This window comes from Varroa destructor, unplaced genomic scaffold (assembly GCF_002443255.2).
Source record: "Varroa destructor unplaced genomic scaffold, Vdes_3.0 BEIS01000007.1, whole genome shotgun sequence".
NCBI lineage: Eukaryota > Metazoa > Arthropoda > Arachnida > Mesostigmata > Varroidae > Varroa > Varroa destructor.
In genome coordinates, this window is record NW_019211460.1 from 7441785 (window position 1) to 7468627 (window position 26843).

At 41.8% G+C, this 26843-nt stretch overlaps 1 protein-coding gene and 2 long non-coding RNA genes across 5 annotated transcripts in view; 1 reads left to right on the forward strand and 2 right to left on the reverse strand.

The window, feature by feature from the left end:
* On the reverse strand, positions 1-26175 carry LOC147754260 (uncharacterized). The gene is made up of 3 exons (XR_015316566.1): positions 25885-26175; positions 25180-25303; positions 1-268 (listed from the first exon to the last, which is right to left on the reverse strand). It is a non-coding gene; the product is annotated as an uncharacterized LOC147754260 (long non-coding RNA).
* Positions 1887-26843, forward strand: part of LOC111254898 (tubulin alpha-1A chain-like) — a 36287-nt gene continuing 11330 nt past the window's right edge. The window contains exon 1 of one of the 3 annotated variants that reach the window (XM_022816252.2): positions 1887-2252. In XM_022816252.2, the coding sequence (XP_022671987.1) occupies positions 2250-2252 (3 nt within the window). In that variant the 5' untranslated portion in view covers positions 1887-2249. The other 2 variants (XM_086974343.1, XM_022816251.2) reach the window with 2 other exon arrangements.
* On the reverse strand, positions 8292-19659 carry LOC147754261 (uncharacterized). The gene is made up of 2 exons (XR_015316565.1): positions 19453-19659; positions 8292-9774 (listed from the first exon to the last, which is right to left on the reverse strand). It is a non-coding gene; the product is annotated as an uncharacterized LOC147754261 (long non-coding RNA).

Genomic DNA, 26843 nt, shown 5'->3' on the forward strand with positions numbered 1-26843 from the left:
GCACTCTATGTCTTGAAGTATCAGAATTCTCGATAAACATTTGAGATAAGAACATTTTATTTTGGTTTTTGGTGGTATTTACCACTTATTGTAGATAGGGCCCGTAGGATTAAAGCCGGATTTTGCAAATCGCTTGCCCGGAGGGTGGCGGTGACCCGAACTCAGTAGTCTGATCGTACCATGCTAAACAACGATTCAAGTATCCATTTGCCTATGCAAAGCCGATGCTTCCAGCCATTATGGAGAACACGAGAGCTAGTACTTGGCACTGAAAAAAAAACCAGTAGAGAACACTTGCTGGCAAGAAAAGTTCTTAACGGTTCCTCAATGCGGAACGGAAGAGTCGACAAATGAAGCTCGGTGATCATTGGGGTCACAAATCGACTTCAGCTAATATTGATGTTAGAACGTGTTACCGTAACATGTCGGTGTGTGTTTCGCATGTACATGTATACACCTTACATATATATATGTATATGCATATATATATATATGTATATGTATATATATATATATATATACATATATATATACGATATTTACGTAAAGAGCTCAATAATGACGGAAAACACTGCAACATTTGCAGGTGTTTATACAATAATGAATGGCAGTGCATTGTAAAACGTTATTCTATTCTAATGCTCATTATTTACATATAAGAATGTTTCGACTTTGATTTGCCTGTAGACCTATTTTTTTCTAAAACTATAATCTTATGTTCGTTCCAACATATATGTGTTAGTGGGTGAAAATTGTTTTTATTTTTTACGACAAATAATTACTTGGCGCTGATCCTCTGCATGATTAGTATTTTAGCAATTGTTCTATTTAAAAATTATCGATAAATTATTTGCATTGGCGCTGCTTAAAATTCACGTGAAAACTGGTCCTTTTGCTCGAAACTCGAAAAACGGTATCAACAGAGCTCCGTTTACGGTAATAATTAGAGAAGCTTACTCAACATCGGTTACAAACATCTCGTGTCGCTAACAATATTGAATACTATACGGCGGCCGCACAAGATTAGATAAAAATTCCTTTGGAAAAGACTGTTATTTTGATACAGCAGTTGCTATTACTTTTCTCGTTGTCGCGGTGACTGTTTCTCTAAATGATAATATGTAACAAAAACATTTCGGGTTTTACGTCCGTTATCGCCATTAGGTATTCCATCATACAACTGACTCCCAGCGTTTACACTCCAATTCAAACCTCAATTGTCACGCGTCGTATGATAATACCTAGCTAATTCCCACTCGCAACAAGCGTTTTGTCTGTATTTGTTTTTTTCCTTTTGAGCTACTATCTTTTCGTAAATAGTTGATCTTTCCTTCTTTGGTTTGTGTCCGAGATCGACAGAGATCTTCAGTTCTGCCCGAAAACCTTTGCTAGTTACTCGTTCTGCTATTTTCCTTTCAATCAAACCGTTGACTGACGTGATGCTATTGTTGCTTTGGTAGCTACCGCGTATATAGGTATTATGGATTTCTTAAATTGGTACAACGGTACCATAGATAATACTTCTCCTAAATGAGCTTGGTGAATGATATCCATATTCTACCATGTTAGCTTAGGCTCTATATAAATTCCTGCGGTACAAGACAAGCGAAGCAGACTTCCAGCGGGAAAGCTGTGTCTACTTGTTTGCCTGGCTGTCCATCAGCTTGCATTGCTTCTTCTTCATCTGATTTTGGTTGGTTGATTTCGTCTGCAGCCCCCTCAGCCGTCTTTCATCTCGGCCTTCGCCTCACGACCATTACTAACTGACTCCCAATGGCTGCTGGTAACGTCTATGCGCAGTCCTGTGCTAGACACTCCACCCTTTCCTGGAGTAGTGAATAGGGGCGAGGGTAACCATGCCGACCGGGTGACGTTCCTCTTCAGCGACTAGGTAGAACCCGGGCCGATCGACGACGATCAGTAGCCGTCAACGTTCGGAGCGTCCTCACACGCTCCTCCGTTGAAGCAACCAGCAAAAGAAATTCAGAAGCAGCAGCAGCAGCAGCAGGAAACAGCTGAATCGTAGCGACACTGCTTTGTGGACTTGCGGACGTCAAATACTCAGCTATCTCGGTACGACAACCGTTACTTCTACTGCTACTAAAGGACTAGCACAAACTTTTCGAAGTTTGTCTATCAAAACAAGAAAACAGGAGAAACATCAAGAACACAACAAACAACCATCGATCTAGAAAGTTCGTCTGCGTTTTTTATACCTACAAGCAACTTTACTTAGCGACGCCGTCAAAATGGTAAGCGAGAACACTTGCCGTATAAGATAAGGTTACGTAGTTTAGAGAAGGGTACAGCCGTTGCAAGCTAGGACTCTGAGGGTGTTTTTCATAGATATAGTCAGCGTGCGACACGGCATGCTCTGAACAGACTAGGTAAGTCATTGGGTTCACATAGATAAATCGTTGTTTATGTTGAGTCACTACGTGCCCTCACCTAATGAGATTAAATATATACTACGATATACGCCACCTAAAGTAGTTAGCGGTCTGTATAGTGTAATAGAAGACGTCGATGTAAAAAAGCAATACTTCACTTGAAGTTTTTTTGTTTCGGAATCGCAAAGAAGGATGCTCCCGGGAACCTTACCCGTGAACGATTCGAAGACGTTAAACATGTTTGTTTTTGATTCATACTTCGAAATTTTTACGCTACTTGGCATCATTCCTCTCGCCGGACGAATTGAAGGTGTAAAAAAAAGCCGGCTAGTCGAATTTTTACACGATAGCATTACTTCGTCCATACGAAACCGCTGTACCTTCAAACGCTTTATTGGGATCCTAAAGAAATCCCTTGACGCATAGCCGCTGGTAGCGCATTACCTGTCTAAGCTGAATCAAAGGAACGAATGGTGTTTTTTCAACGAAATCTCCAACCAAGTAACCAAGGCGTGCAGTTAATGGTGATACGGGCCATTACTTTCATAGTTATTTCAAACAGTGTAGCTATTCTATTCGAATTACGTGCTTGTAGGAGTAGTATCAGTAGAACAATTAGTTATCTGTACATACAATTTACACTGAATTGAAAATTAACTTTGTTAAAAAAGTTCTTTGCCCTTCTGGACCGTCGGGGGGCTAAGCTGTTTAATGAAATTCCCTAGTTCCACATAGCTGTTCACTTGATAATGCAATCAGCTTGAAAAGTTGGCCATTGCAAGCGCATCCAACTTTACGAGTCCACATCTCGTCTTAGCCTTCTGCTTTTTAACAATTTTTATATCAGATTCCTATAGCTTTTACGTGAGTGTTCGACTTTGACTTGTGAAATTGGACTTGGCTACCCCACAACTGGGTACCCTTTGTCCAAGTCTGCTTGACTTCTTGCCGTCATCATCACTAAATAGGAAGGCCACCAGAGCTACTACTACAAACAAACGCTGTCCCCGGAAAGTTGTTACAGAGAAAAGTTTCGTTGTATTCATATTCACTGTTTGCTGCGAGCGAGCGACGCGTATCGGTTTGCAGCGACCGAAATGCGTCTTTGTCGATACCGACGCCGTGGCCGTTTAGAAGCGGACGCCATTACGCGAGAGCCAGGGGCACTGACACCCAGAGAACAAGCTACATTTCCACCATGCGACGGGCCGAGTGACGGTTGCTCCATTGAGACTGTGAGAACATGCGTTCGATCTCTGTAGCTAAATTACATGTGAAAGAATGAATCCTCGAATACGGTTGTGTTTCGCGCTCGACGCGACATACTTCCAGACTACCAATCGCAGCAAACTAAAGAGAATTTTTTTTTTTTTTAATAAACAGAACAAATGACTACGACTAGAAGTAAGCAGCGGACGAACCTGTAAAGGCTAACTAACCTAGTACGAATGCGAACCGTTTACATGTCTATTAGGTCGTTGGGCATTGTGGTAAATCTAATCTTCGACGTGATGTTCAAAACGATAAGAAACTAAAGGCTAAAAGATCATTAATGTTAGACGCGCGTCCATTTTTAAACCATCTTTATATAAACATACAATCCTATGAAAGTCTAGGTAAGATGTAGATATAGTATCACCGTATCGTTTGAAGCCAATTGACGAGAATGTTACTACTCCGACTGAGCTTACTGCTGCTAATGGTAGTCGCCCCCGTGCTATAATTACTAAGGCAAGTTCTTTATATATGCATATATATATATATATATATAGCCAAATTTAAAAACTGCTATTCATTGTTTGGAATACTGGCGTGACCGGAATTAACAGCCGCCTAATTGCAGTGGGATGTTATTATTAACAATAAGGGTTCCTTGACTATTTGTGTGCGATAGGACGGCCAAGTTCAATGGTTCTACATATGGCTTCGCATATCGTTACTTGAATTACCCCATGTTGGATAGAGTGAAAACTCGTATGTTTTTTCTTTTGTATACGGTTTGCTCGTGTGCCGTTGATCGAGCACATGGTTTAAGACATCACCAAGCTAGATGTCAGCATAGTTGCAATTGGCGCAGTGGTCTTTTTACTTAACTTTTGTTCTTAAGTTATTTAATATTCAGTGATACACATTACGTTAGAGTATTAGCATGGGGGATGTGTACCTTCGTCCAAAAATCGGATTAAGTCTTTAATTGCCAAGGCGTCGCAGCATAATTAGCAAAGTGTCTTGACGTACCGATGCACCACGTTTTGACCCATTTAATCCACTTAACCCAGTTTAACGTCGAGCCTGGTAACTGTTCGTCTGGCGATTTTTTACTAAAAAACTAACATGACTGCGGATCATACCTGTCGCCTGAAAGTGAAGCGTCTAATGGAAGCCTAAAGGCGGAAGGCACAACGAAGCCAGACCAGAACGCATTGGTTTAGGCAATCGGCCGATGACAAAACGAAACGCTCAAAGGCGTTAAGAATGAATGCGTCATTACAGACCGTTTAGCCTGGTCAGATCGTTGGCCGTCGTGCTCGCAAGGGCTTCACCCAAACAAACTGTCTCCTTTCGCGAGCTGTTAAAGCACAGAATGTTATTTTCTTACGACATTTTTGCACCGCACTTAAAACGTGTCGCGAAGTCGTTGTAGACGTGCTCATCCATGCGTATACTACCGCAGACTTGTGTAGGCGGAATCGATGTTAGGTTATCAAGGAAGAAATCTTGGTTTTCTAGTCTGATCTATAATCCTAATTATAGTTGAGGAGAAAGTCAGAGCTTAGCTCCTCTCAATACGGGTCTGCGTGGTTCGTATTAGGATTGGCGTGTCTATCAATTGCTGCTACTATTAATACGACTCGATGTCACGGTAGCTGTAACAAATGGCATCCTTGGAACAATTTTACAACCGTTGGTACAGAGAACAGTTTTGTGAAAAGGCGGAAATAAGGTCATTGATATATACTGTAGTCAACCCAGACCTCACATACACATACACGCAGCGTTTTACAGCTCGAGAGCTTAACCGGAGGTACTTCGGGGGATCTGTTTACATAAATGCACCAGAGATTCCCTCAGCTGCTTTTGCAGTTTGACCAGAAATGGAGAGTAGCAGCTTGGTATGGAACGTACCTCTGTCTAACCCACCAGGCTAGCCGAGCTAGCACCAGAGCATAAAACGGGATCGCCTGTTAACGTACCTAGTCATAAAAAGCAGTCGTTCGGCAACCGCCACATGTCACTCAAACATTTTCACGTTATTAAAGCACATGCCGTATTACGCACCTATTAAATCCATACCACGTAGGAACAGACAATGGATAGTGAAAAACCTTTGGGAAAGACGGGTCGAGTGACTCACCTACTAATACTTGTACCTCAAATAGGTCTAATAGTCTGTAAGATATATGACGAAAAGTACTTCTCTGGCAAAACGCTAAGGTAACTCAGCGGCTTACACGTGCTGCGTATCTCACGGAGTATAGCTGAGCAGTCGATCTTCTTTTATCTGTTAATTTGTAGCTAGGTACCTTTGAGACATAAGGAGGCGGCATAAAAAGTGGAGCCCTTGCCAACTTGTCTTATAAAAGAAAAATAATTGATAGACAGTTGCCTATAACACTATTGCAAATGTTTTAAACATTACTCTAAAGAGATCTGTTTTAAGCATTCGTTTATGTTCATATGCGTGTTTTTAGCGTCGATCTAAATCAAAATTAACCGAGTTCCAGGTTAAACCAGAATCAACTGTGTGTCGGTAACTGTCCGCCAGCCAACAGAACGGCCTCGCCAAATACTCGCTGATATGCCGAGAGCGGCGACGGCCGCCTGTTGGTGTTCCTATTCCATAGTTGATCGAACCAGTGGTAGCAAACATTGGTAGTTCCACTTAAAAGAAATGCTTCCTACCACAAAATAAGCCGGCTGCGTATACACGAGAGATGGCGCCTCTGAGCGTTTCGGACGTCTACTACGACATCGGGCACTGCGTAAAATGTTGCCTCCTGCAACCAGCGACCGATCCGGGGTAGTCATGTTTGGTTTCTTGTAACTCTCTTGACGCAATAAGTATAACTCTTGGTCATCAGCGCGGTTCGCGAATGACTGCCCAGTTTGCTAGAGAATGATGATAACATTCGGATATTGCCAGCTGCTAGTTCCTAGGAAATAGCTGGTATGCGATAGACGCATTATACACAAGACCAACAGGCACCAATGCGCTGGAAGCAATGTGGTCAGTATGACAATGTTGTTAACGGTACCTTAAACTATACGAGACAGTGTGACGCAACAGGCACTTTCTATGCGATCGTCCCACACGCTGAACAAACACTACGATAGGCACAACATATTGCCTAGCTACCAAGCGATCTGTGTCGGGGTTGTAACAGCGGCTGAAGTCAGCTAAATCCTTCAATCTAATATTCTTCGTTGGTTAGAAAATTGGAAATTTCTAGTAGAAATGTATAGTTCTACGGAACACGCTTTCATATAAGAAAAAAAAGAGTAGTTGTTCTATTGCCGCATGTCTCAGATATTAATATTTCTTTTTTTATGCGATGTGCTTCGTATCCGTTATTGTCGTATTTGTATCTATTATATAATTGTGATTTCATTGCCTATAAATTGTGCGGTTGCCCGTCGAGTTACGTTTGGCTTCGGTCTGCTCGGAACGCATCAGAGTGTTCAAATGAACACCGTAGCAGTCATCAAAAAGGAGTAGGAACGATAGTCTATTGAATTGCGTCTCATATTTTGGTAACACAGGACCGCAGCTAAGTGGTTTACGTATTATTTCCACGTTGTTCTTTTACCGAAGGCATCATTTACGCATGCCGCTGTCGGATCAACATTATACGTCAACTCAATGATATCATACGTGATATTCTCTCTTCCTTTGAGCGCTATATTTCAACTATCCTACATATGTTCAACGCCAGCCATATATACGCGAAGACAGAACACAGACATGAACGATCATACTCATAGCTGCTTCTCACGCGGTTACGAATCCGATCGGACATGTGAAGCCTACCAACGTTACCTAGATTCTATGCTTGATGCTATTGTCTGATAGATCCGTTCAACAATTCATATCGGTGTCAGTCGTGTCCGAAAGAATGGCAGTTGAACCTGAAAGTGGGTTAGTATATTCGCGCACGGTCTGAACTCCTACTGGTCCGTTGTTGGCCTTCGTGCTGCGTTACAACGATCGAGCGACCTACAACTTTTGCCTGGATTACACCAACTTCATGCGCAGGTCGTCATTCTCCTTTCGACAGGGTGGCAGGTTTTCTAGATACATCAGGAACACATATCTGTACGGGACGAGGTGTTTTCATAGTCAAAAATAATGTTCATTGCATTTTGTCGATCGGTCCGCCTTCATTAGAACCTAAAGAGCATTTGAGGCAGCATTTATGGCTTGCGATCGCAGGCTACAGAATGATAGACGCATCTTGGTTTTGTCGTTGTCGTTGTCGTGGCCATCATTGTTGGAGTCGATTTGAAAGTTTAAATGGCCTCTTGCCAATGGTAAATAGGCACAATCGCGCCAGACGAGTCCGATTGTGCCTGCCAGTAGATTAACCATGGTAGATAGCACGGGGATTGACAAACGGAACTAAAAGAATATCCGATTTTGTCTGCTCTTATGGTAAAGCGGGAATGACAAGTTCGCCTATGGCAAACAGATAGGTCACGGCAGCAAGAGGGCGCTTTTCAAATCGTCTGCTTCTTGCCAAATATTTTCAGCGCTCAAGATGTATATTGAATATCAACGTTGATTCATACCATGTTGAAGCAATATCACTTGCGGTGCTTCTTTTTCCTTGGGTCCATTGTAAACTCAAATAAAATGTCCATATTCTAGTATGTTAATGATTAAGCCAAGGAAAAGTACAGAGCTTTTCAGAAGCATTTTTTTTATTTTCGTAGCCGAGAGTGATCGATGCCTAGACAAAGGTCGACTAATAGTTAATAGAACGATTTGCGATTCATTGCCTTAGTTGAGTGTTTCTTATGTTTAGGGTCCAAAAATGGATACAAGAAATTACCGAGTACACCGCAAACTAATGTCACGACCGATCCACAAAAAAAAAAAGCTATAAATAGGTTGACAAATCGTGTTTGTCAAAGTACACCGGTTGCCCAATTGTTCACTATACAGATACAGAAATGTAGAGCATTTTTCTCCACTTACTTATTTATGTAGTACAATAAGGATTTGCGCCTACTCTAGTGAATCGAACGGAGAATAAGTCAATCTATTTTGCACGACTCTTACCGAGCATGAAATACTAATAATCCAATTGAAACAAAAGTAGAAAAACTGACGCTTTCTTTGAATGCTTTCATCCCAACGAAGCTAAATTGAAATGGAGGCATACTGCCTAACAGGAAAAATACCTACTTTTTTTTAAGCGGAAACAAACAGGTGTTCTATCTCACAATGTGGAGCTAATTTCAGAGTGAAGCGCTTTACATCAAATGGCCTCCAACGAGAACAGTTGTCTAATGGTAGCCTATACTGTATCGGGAATAAGCATTCGAACCTGAGGGGTAACATGACTAAATGGACCCCGTTTTTATGTGACACAGATTTATTACGAGCCAGCGCGACAATGTATTTCTATACCGTCAAAGTGTCTTGCACCACCCGCATGGTTAACAATCATCACACGTTAAGAGTGTACGCCGTCAGTGGTCAGTTGTTTCATTTTACACAATTTTTTTTTATTTACAAAAAAAAATTTTATGACGGCGGGTAGCGCGCACGAATTCAATTCGCATCGAACATCGGATATTACGTGTTGTTTCAACGGACATTTGCTGACTGATAGTTTTCTAATTTTACAGTCTAACTCAGTACATTGATTGAGAAATTCAGCAATCAAAATTACCATTACTTAGTGAACCCTTCCCACATCACAGGAACATCTAGCTGTTGACTAGCCCACACAAAGTACAAGACCCAAGTCTTATTTTGATCTTACGATGCGTCAGCGTTCCAGTGAACTATGGAAGAATGGGCCAGAAATTAAATGCAAAAGCAAACCTCGATTTTACGTCGTCTTCTTCTGCTGAAGGATCCGCTTAGAACAAGGCGAACTCCACCATAAGGCGCATGAACTTTGAATGGTCTTCGTCTAAAATCCTCTCTAATGCAGTCTTGCCTACACAGTGCACCGGTAAAGAGTGGCGTAAATTGAATCTAAGAATATTTTTTTGACCAAAAGCGCTGGGTGTTCACGACGCGGACCGCGTCCGGGGTGAGTTCCGTGCAACGATAACGGAGGCTACAAGATTATCATTCTGATGGTGGCGCGGACGGTGTACTGGTTGAAACTCTTTGTTGGACACAAGCTGGCAAGGAACGAGGCAGAATTTTCTACATATTCACGACAAAAAGACAGAAAAAAATCAGGCATGAGACAGATTTTTTGCACAGCTGCTGAAGTTCAGGCGAATACTATTAAAGCTACATTCATAAATGACAGAAAAATTACCAAATCGAGTTTTTGCTAATCAGAATAGAGACAAGATAAACAGACCTTGATTTGTAGGAGGCAACAGTACTATGGAGGCCAGTCGCGTCAATCGGGCTATTTCGGAAACATGCTCCATAGCAAATGAAATCGGCATCCATAGTTCAGAAGAGCTTATCCCTCATTGCTTGCGTCAATCGGATGTTGTACAAATACCCGCCAAAATACTCTCAATTTTGTCAGACGTGTATCGACAGCTGTCTATATCAGGTTATCTGAAGCCACACTCTTGGTATCGTGACGATCAAATAAGAATTTATATGCGAACTCACTGATGACGATGCTAGGTTGATGTAACACTACCATGCTTTCATTTTAATGAACAAAAAAAGTGTGTGTTTTGACAACAAACAAAAAAGATATAAGTTGATAAGGTAATCTTCGAGTCAATCCTACTTCTTGGTCTGCGAATCGATCTGATTTGGTTACCGACTTCGACGTAACGTGCGACGTAACGTACGACGTTACTACTCGCAGAAGCGCATACTCGTATGACGTTGTTCTCCTCTGCTCCCATAGTAAATCGCTAGCCCATGACGCCATTACTGTTTATATGACTATTGCACCTAATACTGAATCATCCACCCTATTTATGAGCTACCTGATTCATCTAGAGCTTGTCGCGGAACTTCAACTTCATGTAAGAAGATATTTGTTACTATCGAACATGAGTTACCCCTTATACTAGCAAAGTGTTACGTTTGCTTTGAATATATTCATGTAGTTGGGGTGAATTGTTAGTCTCGACCCGATTTTCTATTTGGTAACGCTGTTGGTAACTCAGTTCTGGTTAGATGGAGACGAAAATACGTGAAAATTCGTCTCATAATATGCCTGATAACACCAAAATGTTTGCTTTCATCATATAACATCAATATTTTTAGTTATATGTTGGCAAAGTAAGTATTTTCATTTCGCTAACAACTCTGTTTCTGCTAAGAAAAACATGAAAGATATACAAAGGGTCTCTGCGTAAAAAAGATGTTCTTAGCAGAAGAGAAAGGCCGATAAAGCGAGAACCGGCGACAACGACAGCCATTTCGTACACTAGCCATAAAAAATAACTAAATACAAATAAAATCAATACGTCAGGGGGAGCTGATGTGTCATATATTTCGATAGGCTGCATTTGGTTCGTCTACCATTTATATAGTGAGTCAAAGTGGCTCTGAAGTCCGCTTGTCTACGGCACCATTATTTACGGTCTTTGCCGCACTTATGTATAGATACATATTAATCATTTTCGGCTCTTCTTTTTCTACTACATCCATGTTATCTGGGCAAAAAAAAATGTCGAGAAGCCATCGGCCTGCTACAGACAGGGGGTGGTTTTGCGCTGATGAGCCATTTGAAATTTCCAGACAGCCAAGAATAAGTACTACCATGCCGAGTTCGTCTCTCATATCGTCCCTGCCACTGAACAGCCGTCTACGTAGGAGTAAACTCTCTTTGATAGTATATACAACAGCTAACTAAAATCGATCAACACGCCATCGCTGCAGTACAGAGGTACACCTTACATTGCAGAGAACGAGCATCGAAGATAGAAAACTATGAAAATACGAATTTGTTTCAACGGGGATCGACAATCCTTATGAGTACCGTTAACGTTGGGCTTTCTGTTATTGTCTCTGCTTATTGTCGTATCTTTTTGTGAGACGATTACCTTCGTCTTTTTTTGCCTGCCTGCCTTTTATATCGGCCGACCATTTTTGTCTGTTGCCTGTTAAATCCCTGATGGTCAGTTCGGCGTTCGGTGCTGTTTTGCGTTAACCAAGAACAAAGATAGTCTGTGGAATTGAGGTACTTCAATAATTAAAAGATGAGGAAAGTTCTGCAGTAAGTTTTCGGTACTGAAACTAACTAGCTGGTTCTTCTAACCAATGTTAGCTTGCGTCCTGCATTCGGTGCATTCCTTTCTAAGTAGGTTGAAATAAGCCTGCGTTATTTCCCAGAAACGACTGATCCAGCAACTAGTTGAAAAGAAGTAGGCTCGAGGATCCACATTGTCGACATGTACCGAACACGTGCTTAGTGTTTATGTTGAAATTTTTGGTTATCCGAAACGACGGAACACACTCTTCTATACCAGAAGCACGTTCGCAAAGAAAAAGGTGTGCAATGAACGAATGTATAGAGAACACGTTCGGGATAATTGCCATGCAGCTATAGAAAATCAAACTCGTTTGGATAAAAGCACATCGACTAGATATGTAGATCTGGGGAATATGTAGAACATGATCAATGTGTGCTCGAATCATCTGAACCTAATGTGCATGTGATTACATACAAGCAAGATCCATTTGAAAGTTATTTCGAAGTCGAACTTTCTCCAAAACGAAGGCTTTTCGTTATGATTCGATAAGTCGGACTACTCGTCTACTACCTATCCAATGAGGCTTGCCCCTTTTTCTTTGGTAAGGTACGAACAATATCTGACGTTAACTGGGCGGCAAACGGTCTTTGTAAGTTGCATCAGTACTTTACCAACTTCAATTCAAAGATTAAAACGAATGGCGGAACGACTACCGGACATATTATATTTTGACACTGAACACGATCTTCGCCAATTGTGGCTACTAGTATAAAACGACAATAGGTGTCATTCGACTATTTGCTTTGACGGGAAAAGAATGGCTCTTATGAATAGCGGAGGTCCGTCTTCTTACTTTATATAAGCTTACTTTTGTGTTGAAATTTCTCTTTTTCCAAATCAGTTCAAAGTGGGGGCCACGAACGGTGGACTTCTTTCATTGATTTCGCCCCATTTGCCCTTGCCGACGTTTGGGCTCAACGAAATCAGCCCATTTCTTTTGCCTCTATCTAAAACTACTTGTAGTTACTATTACGCCCGTCCACAGCTAACGGAGCCAAAGTAAAGCTTGCCACAGGCGTGATACCATATGGAAACCCGCAGTGCCTCATTGCCACGGAGTTTGCCAATAGCTATCGTTGCCTTTTATATATGGAAGGTGTGTAGACGTTGAGGGAACAGCTACTGTTATCAGAGACAAGCCGTAGAATAAAGAGGAGCTTACTACACGCAGCCGCTTCCCCAGGCTCCATTTGTGCTTGAGACTGATCGTCAGCGTCCGCTATGGGCCTCACTATGGGCAAAGCGCGCTCGTGTTGACGCGCATCGATACCCACAGTTCCTTGTTGCCTTATCTTCTTTGAAGTTTGCCTGTGACGTTGCTCGACAGAAGCAGTAACAGTTTTTTCTTCTTCTATGTTTCCTTTAAATTTTTTCCTTTTGACCATTGTTGTTGCTTCTTGTCTTTTGTCGGACTGGCGATAACCAACTCCATATAGAGCTGTATGTTATTGCTGTTGTGTAGTCGCGTTCTTTTGGTGGCTGTTGCGAAATCGAATGGTGTACGTACGCGGTGACGTTTTTTCTGCAACGGTTGACCCCCATTGCCGAAATGAACAGGGGATAGCGAGTATGTTGGAGACTGCAAAGGGGTAGGAAAGTTTAACAATACGGAAAAGATTCGACAATTAATGTTGCCAAGTTTGAACGGCTGTACACGACAAGTACGGTCGTGTCTGTCTGGGTATCGGCTTATCGGTCGATTGGTACGGGCGCTAGATGGCGGGAAGTTAGTCGAGAACAATGGTACAATGCATGGACAAAAGGACGATAAACGCAAAAACAATGGCGAGTCGTTTTAAAAAATAAAACGAGCTAGAATTAATTGATGGCGTTGCATCGAGAAGACAATCAGCTGAATCGTGATTGATAAAAGAAGACCGCTCTAAATGACAATCCGAAGATGACAATTAGTCAACAGTACATTAAACAAAATCAGTATCCGGGACGCTGATAATGATTGATGGCCACTGACAGGAGTTGTCTGTTGATTTTTTCAGTTTTACTTTTGGGTAACGGCCGGTGCGGGTTGAGATGTGATTTTAGAAAAACAAGAATATAGAAACGGGTCTGAATCAGTAGCAACTTCGTAAGCTTTTTGCATCTTCGTCTGTAAATTTGTCTCATGTCCTGCACGATTGTTTCTCTGGCAAAGTCTGCCGTACGGATAATAATAGCGAGACAAATGTGCTATTTTAGGGTCGACAGAATCTATTTTTCTTCAACATTGCTTTCTCCTATTGTTGAAAATGGTATGACGAAGACGCTGCCAGACTAAGAATATCGACTATCGATGTTTAACCAGTTTGTCTCCTTCGACCTCTAAATCACGGCAGAGAAATCGAAAGATGTTAAACTATGCTACACTTTTGTTTTGCACTGTCAACTACTTTACTTTTGATCGGCTGAATTCACTTCAGTTTAAGTTAAATTTATTGTACGTCCTTCTATTATATCTCGCGACAATGTTCACCTATATTTTTTTCTACTTTTATCAACCACACGATCACTCGTTCTCCTAAACGTTTCTTATTATCTGATCCCTATCTGTTATTGTCGACTGCGCGTTAATTGTGTCATTTGTCCGGATGTCAGATCCATACAATACTATAAGCGACGGAGGTATTTTCAACGCTAACTTCTCTAGAGCGGCGCGAGAAGTTGGAGATTACCATGTTTCCTTCTCACGCGCCCACAGCTGCTTGTATGGGTCCATTAGAAGAATACTGCCTACACGCATTTCTACTGCAGCGTGCTACAGCAATATCGGATGGTGCAGCTTCATAGTCGACCACCAATGTGCCTGTTCATTATCCACTTGGCCGGCTCCTAACGCCTAACAAACAGCCTGATTCACCCTACCATCTACCACACCGATGCAGACAGACAACTGAACAACTATGTACAGTATTTACGTATACTTTACTTACCTGAATTATAGCGTGTCTACTATCCCGTATTCCGACTTGGACGTGTTCTGTTTATACGCGTCCGTCCATCTTCTTTTCATACTGCTGCCGTCGCTGCTTTGACGCTATTCGGCGTCACCTTCCTCTTCATCTATTATTTCTTTTGTTTGTTTAGACATGATCGAATCAGGGCGACAGCTGCGGAAGGTCAGCTTGTTGCTTTACGCTCCTTCCTACTATTGTACCCTTTCTTTTGGCCTGCGCTGGTTTCCTTTTTGAAGGCGACAGAGACAATAGGATCGTCACCGTCAGCAGCAATGAATTGAATGACCGCATGAAAATTGCAGAAAACAACGGAAACAACCAGTGGCCCGAACAGCAGAAACGCTGCGGCGACAACTGATTTCGCCAGGTCCGGGTCGGTTGTTGTTTGCCTACGGCCTGCCACTGGTCGGATCTCGTGTTCGTCCACGTCAGATCTTAGTCAAGAGGGCCGGAGATGATCGGAACAAGAAACAGCACTATTGTTCCTAGCACATGCTGCTTCTAATGCTGTTACGATCAGATACTTACCTCTACGCTCCATTCTAATGGAGGGTGGCAGTATCGGCCGCGGCGTCCTTCCCTGTGGTCAATCTTCTTTGCCGTGCGTTCGTCCGACCGGGTTATTCAACTTGGGCTTAGCTTCTTGTTTATTGTTACCGTCTTCGTCATCGAAGAAACTGCTGACTCCGGTGGCAACCCTCCAGGCTCTGCCATCGGCTGATTATCCTTTTACCTTTGTTGCCGTATTGTAAATGTAAATTTTATCGCGCCAACTCGCAACGCCTTTTTTGCTTACCGGCAACAACAGCTTGATGGTTCGGACGCTGAAGTTTGAGCTGCTGCTTCTCGTTTCACACTCACGCGGACGCCTCACAAAGACAATCACGACAGTACGAATAATCATAATAATGATTGGCGGGCAGAAAGAGGAAGCATACTAGGAAAAGCAGGAAGAGGACAGTGGGAGACGTAAAAGCCACACATTTTAAGAGGAGGGCGATAACAACGATAACTCAGTATTCTTGAGACGTTCCTGTCCCCTTCTCTTGCTATATTGTTCTTGTGAAGTTCGGTGACTTTCTGTAGCCGCAACAGTTTCAGCTGCTGGTCTATCCATCGGCGTCGTCCCGCTGACTCGTTGAGTTTAAGGAGACAACAATGTTGCAACTTCAAATCTCTGATGAAGTTAGTCGTTCATTGTTTGCGTGTTCGGACGAAGCTAATTACCAAAGTTAAAATCGCAAAAGTGCCGAACGGATCTGGACGACACGTTAGCGATAGATACGATGCTGAATGTACTGGCTTATTAACACTGGATCATCACTGTCAGAGATTTCATGCATTAACTTGAGATTTATAGTATATACGTAAAGTTCCTAACGAGCGGTCCGACATCGATAACGATGAGTCTATATTTAGTTTCGCCGGTAGACCTACTCGAATATTGGCTAAAAATAATAACCACTAAATATGAGAAAATACGACAGCGGCGATAATTAATCCAACTTATTTGACTTTGGGCTCAGAGGTTTTGCCGACACCTACCTAGCTAATCTCTCCAAAACTACCGTCTCCGAGGGACGGATTGTGCCCCTAAAAAAATGGCGTGTACATTATTAAAATTGTGTCAATTGAGCTAAAATCGATTGATGATGAAGAAGTATTCTGAAGTGTCTACGATAAGAACGCGCAAAGATACAGATACCGATCATCATAATGATAATGGCCGACATTGCTATCATCGTTCTGATCGCTCAGTACAAACAAAGATAAGGTTAACTATCCAGTTTCTGCTCGGCTCAAACAAAGACAAATGAAGTATCTGAGCTTAAGTTAGAGGCGCACATTTATAATAATGGCTTAGAAACGATGCCCTCGGTGCATTCGGCCTGCACACGTTTGAATGTAGGCTAAATATTGTGTATTGAATCTATTTATTGGTAGACTGCTATCGTTAGCCAAGTGACAAGCATCGCACAGACACGCACACACGTATAGAATATGGCACCTAGTACTCTTTATAGAAGTACATCATATAGTGTAGTTACACCCTATTATACGAAACGTCGCCAATCATATCATATAACGTTCTTTATTTAGCCCTCAACTATATACTCGAATGGTTACTTACGGCATAAAGATAACTAAGTTACCTTACTATTCGGGCTTGGGTTTGGGGGCATTTGGAAAAATTCCTGCTAAGTATTCATAAATGGACGTAACTACTACGATATCCCGTATTAAAATATCTATGGCGTAGCTCAGCGTAGTATGACATATTGACAGTATTGAGTAGTGAGCATCAAGTCAAGCTCGAAATGAACGATATCTAAATAACACACAATTAGACTATGTCTTAACGTACCGTCGGGTGGCTATTGTTGCAGTTACCAGTTATTACAGTCTAGGTTATTGACGGCAGTCTATGTGGCGTTAGAGCAGCAACTGTTATGCTTCTCTTATAGGAAACGAAGGGTCAATTTAAGAATGGAAGATCAGGCTTACTGGACCAATAAAAAAAAAAAACGGATAATTCTAATACGGATATTGTGCATGATCATGTGTGGAAATCAGAAGCGAAGGGGTAATGGATATTTCATCTGGAAATGGATTGGAACAAAAACACAGTGGGTGGGTCTCGAGTGAAAATAGTAGCCGAAAAATCGAGTAGCCGAAAAAACTAAAAATTCACTAAGGGCTAGGGTAACGATTGCAGAAGGAGGACCACGCTTTAATGAACAAACCAGAATTCTTTCGGTCACCGTCGACAATGCTATTGAAGTTGTATTTATCTTCATTAAAAATTATAAACACACATAAACTATAGTATGATTTAGCTGATCTTCTAATCTGGCAGTTGCGCAAGGTAAAGGTTAGGTGTAAAATTGGATAATCCATAATAGTTTGTTGTTTAAGTAATCTGAGGGTGAGCATCATTGCTTCCTTCCAATGGCCATACACAAACGGGAGATGCGATCTACATTTTGTGCTGACAATAATAATATCAGATACTTGGATGGCGTTACCCTGTCAGTCTAGCGACGAGGACACCCCGTCTTCTGCTATTTCAGTTAGCTACTATTATCTCGTAGTTCGTTATCGTGATTGAAAATAATATCTCAGTACGCGAACAATAGCCGACACTCTGTATGTGTAGATGCACGATAAATTTCTTTGAAGCTTCATTTTTTAACAGCAAACACTAGCTTCTCTGAAATTATCGTCTATGTTTACTAATTATAATCATAATAATAATTGCTACCAACTCAAAGCAATAGCTGTCTTTTGATACGAGTAGATATTGAGTTTTTCAGTTCTATCGAAAGTTTCGATATCAACCTTTGAACCAGAGTGGCAAAAAAGTGAGATACAATTTAAGTAACACATAGGCCTACCAAAAACTGGCCCATGCTTGTAGCGGACATTCTTTATTAGTTATACAACGAGGAAAATTAATCAATACGGTCTAAACAACCGATTCAGAATGAAGGCTGGCAGCGGTCTGCTACGTGAAGATCGTCCACAAGGCTGGCGCATCAATCCCTATTGTTATACTGTATTTTCTAGAACAAGCCAAAACAAAGATTTTGCACACCCCATCTGCACCAGGATTTCTCTTCGGAGCTACATCGAAATGAAACGCTTCGAAAGTATTGCTTGGCTAATTTAACTAATTAATAGAAACGTCTGTAATTTTCTTTATGACGTTTTCCGTAAGGATATTTTTTGCATACTGGATGAGTTAGCGCCAAATAGTTGGGCTTCTTCGCCGCTACAGCAGCTCAGGGATCAGGATCCCATATGTAGTGTGTGTCCCAGGATTAGAGTTGTAAGCTCTTCTTCTCGGTTCATTCATGGCGTGCACGAAATCGATTTTGCAGGAGTTTCAACGAATCTGCTAATGCCATCATGAGTATCGCTGATCAAATAGCTAATCTAACGAGCGTCATGATACGAAGAGACGGTACCAAAAATAGCCCTGCGGGCCTCTCTGGAGGACTCACATGACATAGGGGTGCAGGCTATATATGCACCAACCGCATAGTGATTTGGGTGACAAGATGTCTGCTGAACCGTCGGAAAACCTTGACTGTTTTAGGCTGGGTCGAGTTGAGTAGATGAGCTAAATATTCCAGAAGCGGATGTTTCATTGGTTCAAAGACACATACGGTCCATGTTGTGGATTAGAGGCTGGTGGACACGCTTCGATCTGAACCTACGTACCAGGGATAGGCTGCCCGAAACAGGAGTGATTGCCACATTACTATGACCAAATAATTTCCGAAATGAATGACTCACATACTCCCCTTTGCTTTGACCGTCTATTGTGACATAGTAGAATATCAGCTTTTGGCTCTATACCTACATCTCTATATCTATATAAATTACCTAAATAGCCCTTTAAGAATGAGAAAGAAACTCAAAAGCGTTTTTATGTAGGAATAACAGGATCAAGCGTGACGGATTGAAGTCTTCAGAGAAACGTCACCGTTTTGTGATATGCTTTTGACGCGCTATGCTGCATGCTAAATACGACTATAACAATGTGCTTCGATTGTCTACAGGGCTCTATTGTCTACTGCGTTACCAACGAATGTAGATGTCCTTCGACCAATGTTATGGCGATTTACAAAGCACGCTCTTTCTGTATAATACATTCGAGTTTAATGGCTAACACATCGCCAAATACACACCCATTAGAAGTGATGCGCACTACTAGACACGGTGTCATTACACTATGTTCAGCAATACGGCTACCAGAAAATGTGATTCTTCGCTGGAAAAGAGTGCTATCACTCGCTCGGGTGACACAGCTTTTATAGGGGCTTTACGGTGGAACTGCGAAATACCTATAAAGTTAACTTCGTATAAAGCATCACTGTCTGGAGAGTGGTGAAGGGCGAGAAGAGGACTTTTGTTTTTGTTTGTATCAATTTTGAATTTGGCGGGCATCCAAGTGTTGATCATTTGGTGACTAATTTAGTGTTGAGGCAGAGCAGCGGTCAATGAAGTTTGACTTAGCGGGAAAGTATATCTGCTCTGTGTGTCGACTGGGTTGGCAGGAGGATGAAGCGGCGGACGGAAATCCTTGCAGTAACCAACGACGGTGTAGTAATTCATTCGTGCTGGAAGATTATTGTGATAAATAAGTGCGTTGTACGTGTGTGTGGGTGGACGATGATTCCACACAAGTATTTTTCATTTCAGTATTGTGTAATAACATCGGAAGGACGGTCCGCTTGTTATTAGTTACGCATTTACGGGACAGAAGAGTCTCATTAAGTATCAGAAGTCTGAAGCGAAAGATGATCATTTGTAAATTCAATGCTGTGTTGAACGTCTGAGACCTCAAAATTAGAGGTTGTTATTTGTTCAGATAATTTATCTCCGGACGACCAATCACTGCTCTTTACTAAAGTATTCACAAGCACCGTTTAGTCGGTGCTATTATGGCATAACACATATATATATATATATATATATATATATATATAGACGAAAAAAACTAGGGTCTGTCTGACGTTCATAAATTCTAATAGTAAAAATGAGATCGAACTAGTGCAATTTTTCGATCGAAACACATCAAATGGCGCCTTGTTGTCGTCGTGTCCCGAAGTGAACCTTTTTTTAACCAGCTCAGCTCTACCTGAATGAGAATTGGCTTGTACAATAACCAACAACTACAATGGTGGTGATGGATAACTACTGAAAAGTGTATCCTTCAACAAGTTGATTACAGTGGGCCGATAGTCATTTTGCATGCATCTGGTCGGTAATTAAATAGTTCTCAACTTTACATGTGTAGACGATACCGGCACAATATAGTGCTTGTCTGGCGTAGGCAAGGTGTCACTGTAGAGTGGAGAAGGCAGAAACTCCGGGCGTGGCCAGAGCAGCGGCTTGTGGAGCTTTCTGCAGAGGCTCTCCTAGCTGGAGAGAAACCGTAGTAGTCAGCAGCTCGGAGCGGCTGAAGAACGACTCATCGTAGCAGCTACGTGAGCTGTTAGCATAGCGTATTAGTCTTATATGAGTGCGTGGAAACTGAACTTGAAAAGTCTGAGACAGCGGCTTGCTTCAAGGCCTGATAAAGTTTTCACGAAGGGCGTTAGGATTTCCAACTCGTACCGAACATTTTGTTTAGCAAAATCGGCTTTATCTAGAAATCCCGAACCGTACAGGGCTATTTAACATAGAAAACGGTGGGTAGATTTGAGTAAGTGAATTCAAAGGGAACATCGTTAGAAGAGGCTTGTGAGGTTGAGTTATACAAGTTTTGTGCACAACTCATCATTCTTCAACTATGCCGGTAAGTCCTTTACAGCTCCAGCTAATAAATAATTTCCCATGTGGATCTTCGCGTTGCGAAAGGCCCATATACAAATCACACGGACTACAAACATGCTTGTCTTGTCAGAATCCTTTCTTAGATTCCTGCATGACTCTTCACATAATTACCACTTCTCTTCGAATTAACGTTGGTGACAGTTGTTTCTTCACGTGCTACCTCCACTAACGTCATGACGCGCCGCGAGACGTCCGTCCAATGTTGTTCGTACCTGAGACGTTGAAGAGCACGTCAGGAAACCGCGTCACGTCGGCTCCCGCCTGCCTGCCTACCTGCCTGTCTGTTCCTTGTCCAACAGTAGCTAAAGTTAAAAGTTGACGTGTCAACGACGCAGCATACGACGCTTATCGATACAGACGGCGTCCAACTCATCCCGACACCTCTTCTCGAGTAAGGTTGTTTTAGGCTACCCAGAGCATTTTGACGTTGGTCACTTGTCAATCCAACATTAAACGCTGTGCCGCAGCCAACGGAATCGTTCGTCGCTTTGACCTGGCGTGAATGGCAATGACGCATATATAATATATTTTGGGTTCTACTCACCCAAGGAAGAATCGTCAGCGGGTCGTGATGAGAAGACGTGACGTTTCGAATTCCTCTGCATCGATTTATACAATGACAAACATAACGATCATAATAATGTTTGATATGAAAAAAAAAAAGATGCTGGGACCGAAACGTTGGAAAAAGATACAGATCATAACAGTAACAATGGCACGGTTACAGCAAATTTGGATAAATGAGCATCATCGTGATCGACGTCGACAGCGTCAACTTCTTTATTATAGTAGGTCAGCAGCCATTGGACAGATACGATGGATGGTCGCATCGTCGCAGTATATACAATTTTCTCTTGCCAACATCATGACGACCTGCAATAATTCAACTACGCGGACCACACAGAAAGAGCAAGGTGGAAAATGACTTCTTAGGGTGTTATATAATGTATGAACATGTTGGGCGCGATTCGATCCTTCTCAGTATTCAACTTCCGATGGCTCTTCTCGTCGGCTATCGACGTATTGGCAAAAGGTCAGGTAATCGTGTCAAGTACTTTCTCGGAGAGTCCTCGCCCAAAATTCGAATTCTGTATATCTGCACGAGTGTATGAGATGCACGCCCGAACTACGCCAAATGTTACAGAAACTGAAACGTGTTCATAGTTAGGTTCTTTTTACTCTGCTTCGACGGTGTAGAGTTGGCATTAAAAAGTCCTTAAGCCGCATCGATGAATTGCTCGAAGAAACGCTGTTGTGGTCATAGTAGTATCTGTATATCCCCGTTGTAGCAGGTGTAAATAATCGCTCGTCGGCAAATGATCATTGAGTTATTATGGCCCTCGGAAAATGCTCACTTTAAAGATGAACTAATTTCTCGTATTCTATCGATTCGTCATTCATTCGGCAAACTGGGTATGGACGAAGGGCTTATGGACGAAGGGCTTGTGGACAAAGGGAGAAGACCTTATCTCCTAATGCAGTTGATGGCACTCTCTTTTCTTTTGAGCCGCTCGTTTTTCCATCTTTATCGATCGTTTACGTCGCTCGCCAACCATATCGATTCGAAATAACAGAGATAACTAGTCAACAAGCAGTCCCTCCTTAGCTGCCATCGATATTGCCCGATGATGGCGTTTTCTATTTTCTACCGGCAACCAACGCCATACTTACGTTAACGGGTGCCACTTGTTTGCTGTATTTAATAGATTTTTTATGGTCAAGCTACGAGCAAAAAGGTGAGCAGGTAAACAGACTGATAAGCGATGGTGGAAGAATTCAATGGTATTTTTATTAGATTTCGACGATAGTGCTGCCGATTTGATTATCTTGGTTAGAAAAAAGAACTAACACTGTAGTTCTCGGACGTCTGAGAAATGAGATTGAAAAAACCGCATGTTACCATATGATAATGTTTCACCTCACTATAGAGATGGGCAACAGCGCTGGTCCGTTGGGCCAGCACAGGTCATATTTTTTCAGTTGTATCTTTTGCTACATTCGGAACAGTTTAGGGAAGAACGTCCGCTGTTTTTGTATGCATAACCGTACGTACATCGAGGCATTGATTCGATGAATAATTACGTGGATTCGAAGTTAATCCGCGTGTGATAATCTAATGAAGTGAAAAACAAACAAATTATTTAGCATAGTACCACTGTATGACGATCACGAAACTCGAGCGTACCCGGAAAGGAAACGAGCAGTACAAATATACATAAGCTAGATGCGTCGCCACTGTTGCAGTAATAATTATTTATCAGTTGCTAAAGAGCGGGCTTCTGTTACCAAACGCTTACCGACTTTTGCAGGAGCCATAAAGCTACAGTGCCGAAAATTCGACGGATGCCCATCTAGAGCATTCTCGCTTGAGGCAACAGTGAGTCCTATTGAATCTCATCAACCTCGAACTAATTCGAGTGCATACTGCCATATTTCAATGGGACTGTCAGGAAGTCGACAGCACACAGACGCCCTTAATCTCTTGCAGAGCCGTTACGGCAGCTTTACTGTTTCATTTGCCTTCGTTGTGTTCCAGTTATTATTCAGTGTTTTTTTTTTTCTTTTGCACGTATAATTTCTCGAAAGCACACTGAATGTAAACTTGAAGATTTATGATGGGTGTGTTAGGACAGCAGAACCACCCAGCGTGGACGCAGCTCATGGATAAAAACGCTCATTGCAGTGCGTGAAACTATTTTTATGTAGACACGCGTGAGTCTATCATTTTCGTAACACATCGAGTTTGCGTGGCCGAAAAAAGGAAATAACTACGATAGAGGTCTACCAATACAAGCGGCCAAGCGGTAGAAATAAAGAATCTAGTTTTATCAACAATTTTGTCATGTTGACACAGGAAATCGGAATTCTGCTGGTCAATGAGCTTTTTGTCGTTACAATCAATTGACTACGCTCACTGCTCGTTGCTTTGCCCCTTTCCATCTCGGACACTGTAACATAGCCAGCTTGTCATTCTGATTGATCTGTCCATTCACCACCTATCCCCACTTGTGTCGTGCGTCGGTCGGATCACGAAATCACACACGAAGTCGTGCCTAATCGAACACACAAACCTTTATGCGGAGAGAAAGCCCAAGAAACTCGATGGGTTTTCTTAATTTGTATGGGGAGAAAAATACACCATTTGCAGCACCAAGAAAAAATGGGCTTCAATACGCATGCGCATATTCAGAGGATAATCAACTGGTCAAAACATCGCCAGCCACGCGCATGGCCTCGTACGAGCTCTGGTCGGGGTAGATGAACGTGGTCTGATATAAAGTATGCTGTGGTAAACATTCAAACACCAGCACTAACACACCAACAACAACAATGGCAACAAGCGACTAATACGACTGGCGCTGTTACCCCTTCGCCGTTTCAGCTTAAACCAAAACTATGACGCACTACAGCGCGCGTGGTGTTCGTGTAACAACAACGTTCTTGTAGATGAGGTAGACGGGGGCAGGTAGTGAATAGCGTTGAGGCGGCCGCGCGAAACGCAGATGACGATGCCAACGGTGTGGCAGCGGCCGAGGCCGCGGCCTGCGCGATCGTTGTGATCCAGAAAAGTCAACGAACTTTAATGGTGTTCGTTATTCGGCGCTGCTGCAGTTCTGCAGATGCAGCAGTGGTAGGCATTGACACTATGAAAACAGGCCGATGTCTGGATGTTGGGCTTCATCTCGTGTTAAGAGAGATTCAGAGCAGGATAAAGGTAGAGAGTGAGGTAAAAGATAAAACGAAATGGAGAGCAGATTTAGGTAGAACTATTACATTTATCGAGCAGAAGGTATTTCAGCCTAGTGCATTCGCAGACTGCATCATAAATAGACTTATGCTGAAGTGGTCATATATAAACAATGAATGTAGCATTTTTGCGTGTGAAGAAGCTGAAAAGGCGAGGCGATGAGCATGTCCAGGGAAGCAGAATAGACTGGCTTCGCAAGTGTTTTTTCTAATGTACGTGTTGCTATAATAATAATTATCAATACATAAAGAATAACCAAACAAAATTAGCAACTAACTCGAATCCTGTGCACTTTGGTTTAGCATAAACCCGAATTTTCATTACATACCCAATTGGGGCAAATTTCGAATTCTCCACGTAGACACGAAAAGCATAACATTCTAGCCAAACATAATTCTCGATTATTTTTTGCAGGGCCGATTGATTAGGCTAGTTTGAAGGATGCCTGAAAACTCATTTTTCATTCAAGTAAAGAATTACTTTTTATATGACGAAATACTGCTATTTTCTATATTATACACTTTGTATAGAATCAACATTTTTCTAATAACAACAATGAGGACTGGAAAGGCTATACAACCAACAAGGAAATTAAGTGAAGTTTGACCGTTTTCAAGGTATCACTTTTGCCTTCCGTTACCATTTTCGCATATTCAGGTAGTAGCGTTTATAAAAAGTACTTCCTAGCTATTGGGGCAAATGTAATTATTAATTTGTCCAAAGAGCTTATCAAACTTATTGTAAAATCACGTCATTAACACGAGCTTAATGTCCTCTGAGCCATTTCTTCTAAACTGTTTTCCTTTTTCACGAGTAAAAATCACTATCTAAGTGTATATTTATTGGTATCGAAAGGTTACCTTCAAAGCTAAGATTTTTATTTTCAGTCATTATTTGACTAAAATTTCCTATCATTTTAGATATAATATCATTATCGTAAGCACTTTATACTCTCATCGGACCAAAGTATAAATAATTTCGTATAAGTTGACGCTTTTAGGCTTGTTTATTTGAGCAGAGGTTGTATAGATACCTTGAAGGTGCCGGTTATGCGGCACCGTCCATCAGCGATGTTTTGCTGTTAAAGGCGGGTGTGATCTAGCCGGGTCATTATTTCTAGCTGGCGCCTTCACTATAAAGTTGGCTAGCATTAACAAAAACAAAGATTAAGCCAACGAAAGTAATACAACGACAAATGTAGATCACTCGAATTACCATCGAAGTTTACATAGTTACAGCTAAGCGTGAGCAACGTAAACTGAAGGCACGAGTACTTCGAATGAAGATCCGCATGATTTTCATTGCACCAAACAGTAACAGCAAACAGATTTAATGGAAAGACCCACTAAACAGACGACAACTGCAATGCTACTTAAAGAACTGAATGATGATCTGGGATTGGACCGAGTAAGGACGAATTTCGAAAATTTTTTCATTCCACGATGACTGTGATGTTGATAATAACGACATTATAGACCATCGCTTAGATTACCTGTTTACTAGGTGCAACTAGCTGAAACAAACGCCAAATCCAATTCGTCATGTAGTATCCACCCATGATCATGCATTAGATATATATCGTGGGTACTCATATGTAAATTAGAGGAATACTTATAATTAGATAGGTAGGTAGGTCTAATCAAGAAATGCCATTCGTTGAGGCGGTATCTATGCGGTTGAAGAAGTATGTTTTATAAACTGGAAAATAATTCAATTTGGGTCTTAAGCCTATCTATGGATATGCGCTTTAATTCCGATATCAAAATTCTATGTAGCATTACTGTGGTTGTCGCAGTTGGGCGGCGCCTTTTATAACGTTTCATAGCCGACATGGGGAAGAGAGTCAGCGTCCTTGTCCCCAGGCCTGACAACCGGGTAAACTTTTCATACAATTAGTAATTGTTTACGCTGTCTGCGTAAATTTTCCGCATAAATCAGAGGAATGAGTTAAGGTAACCGATATTAATGGTTATCGATATCGCTATTTGTGCG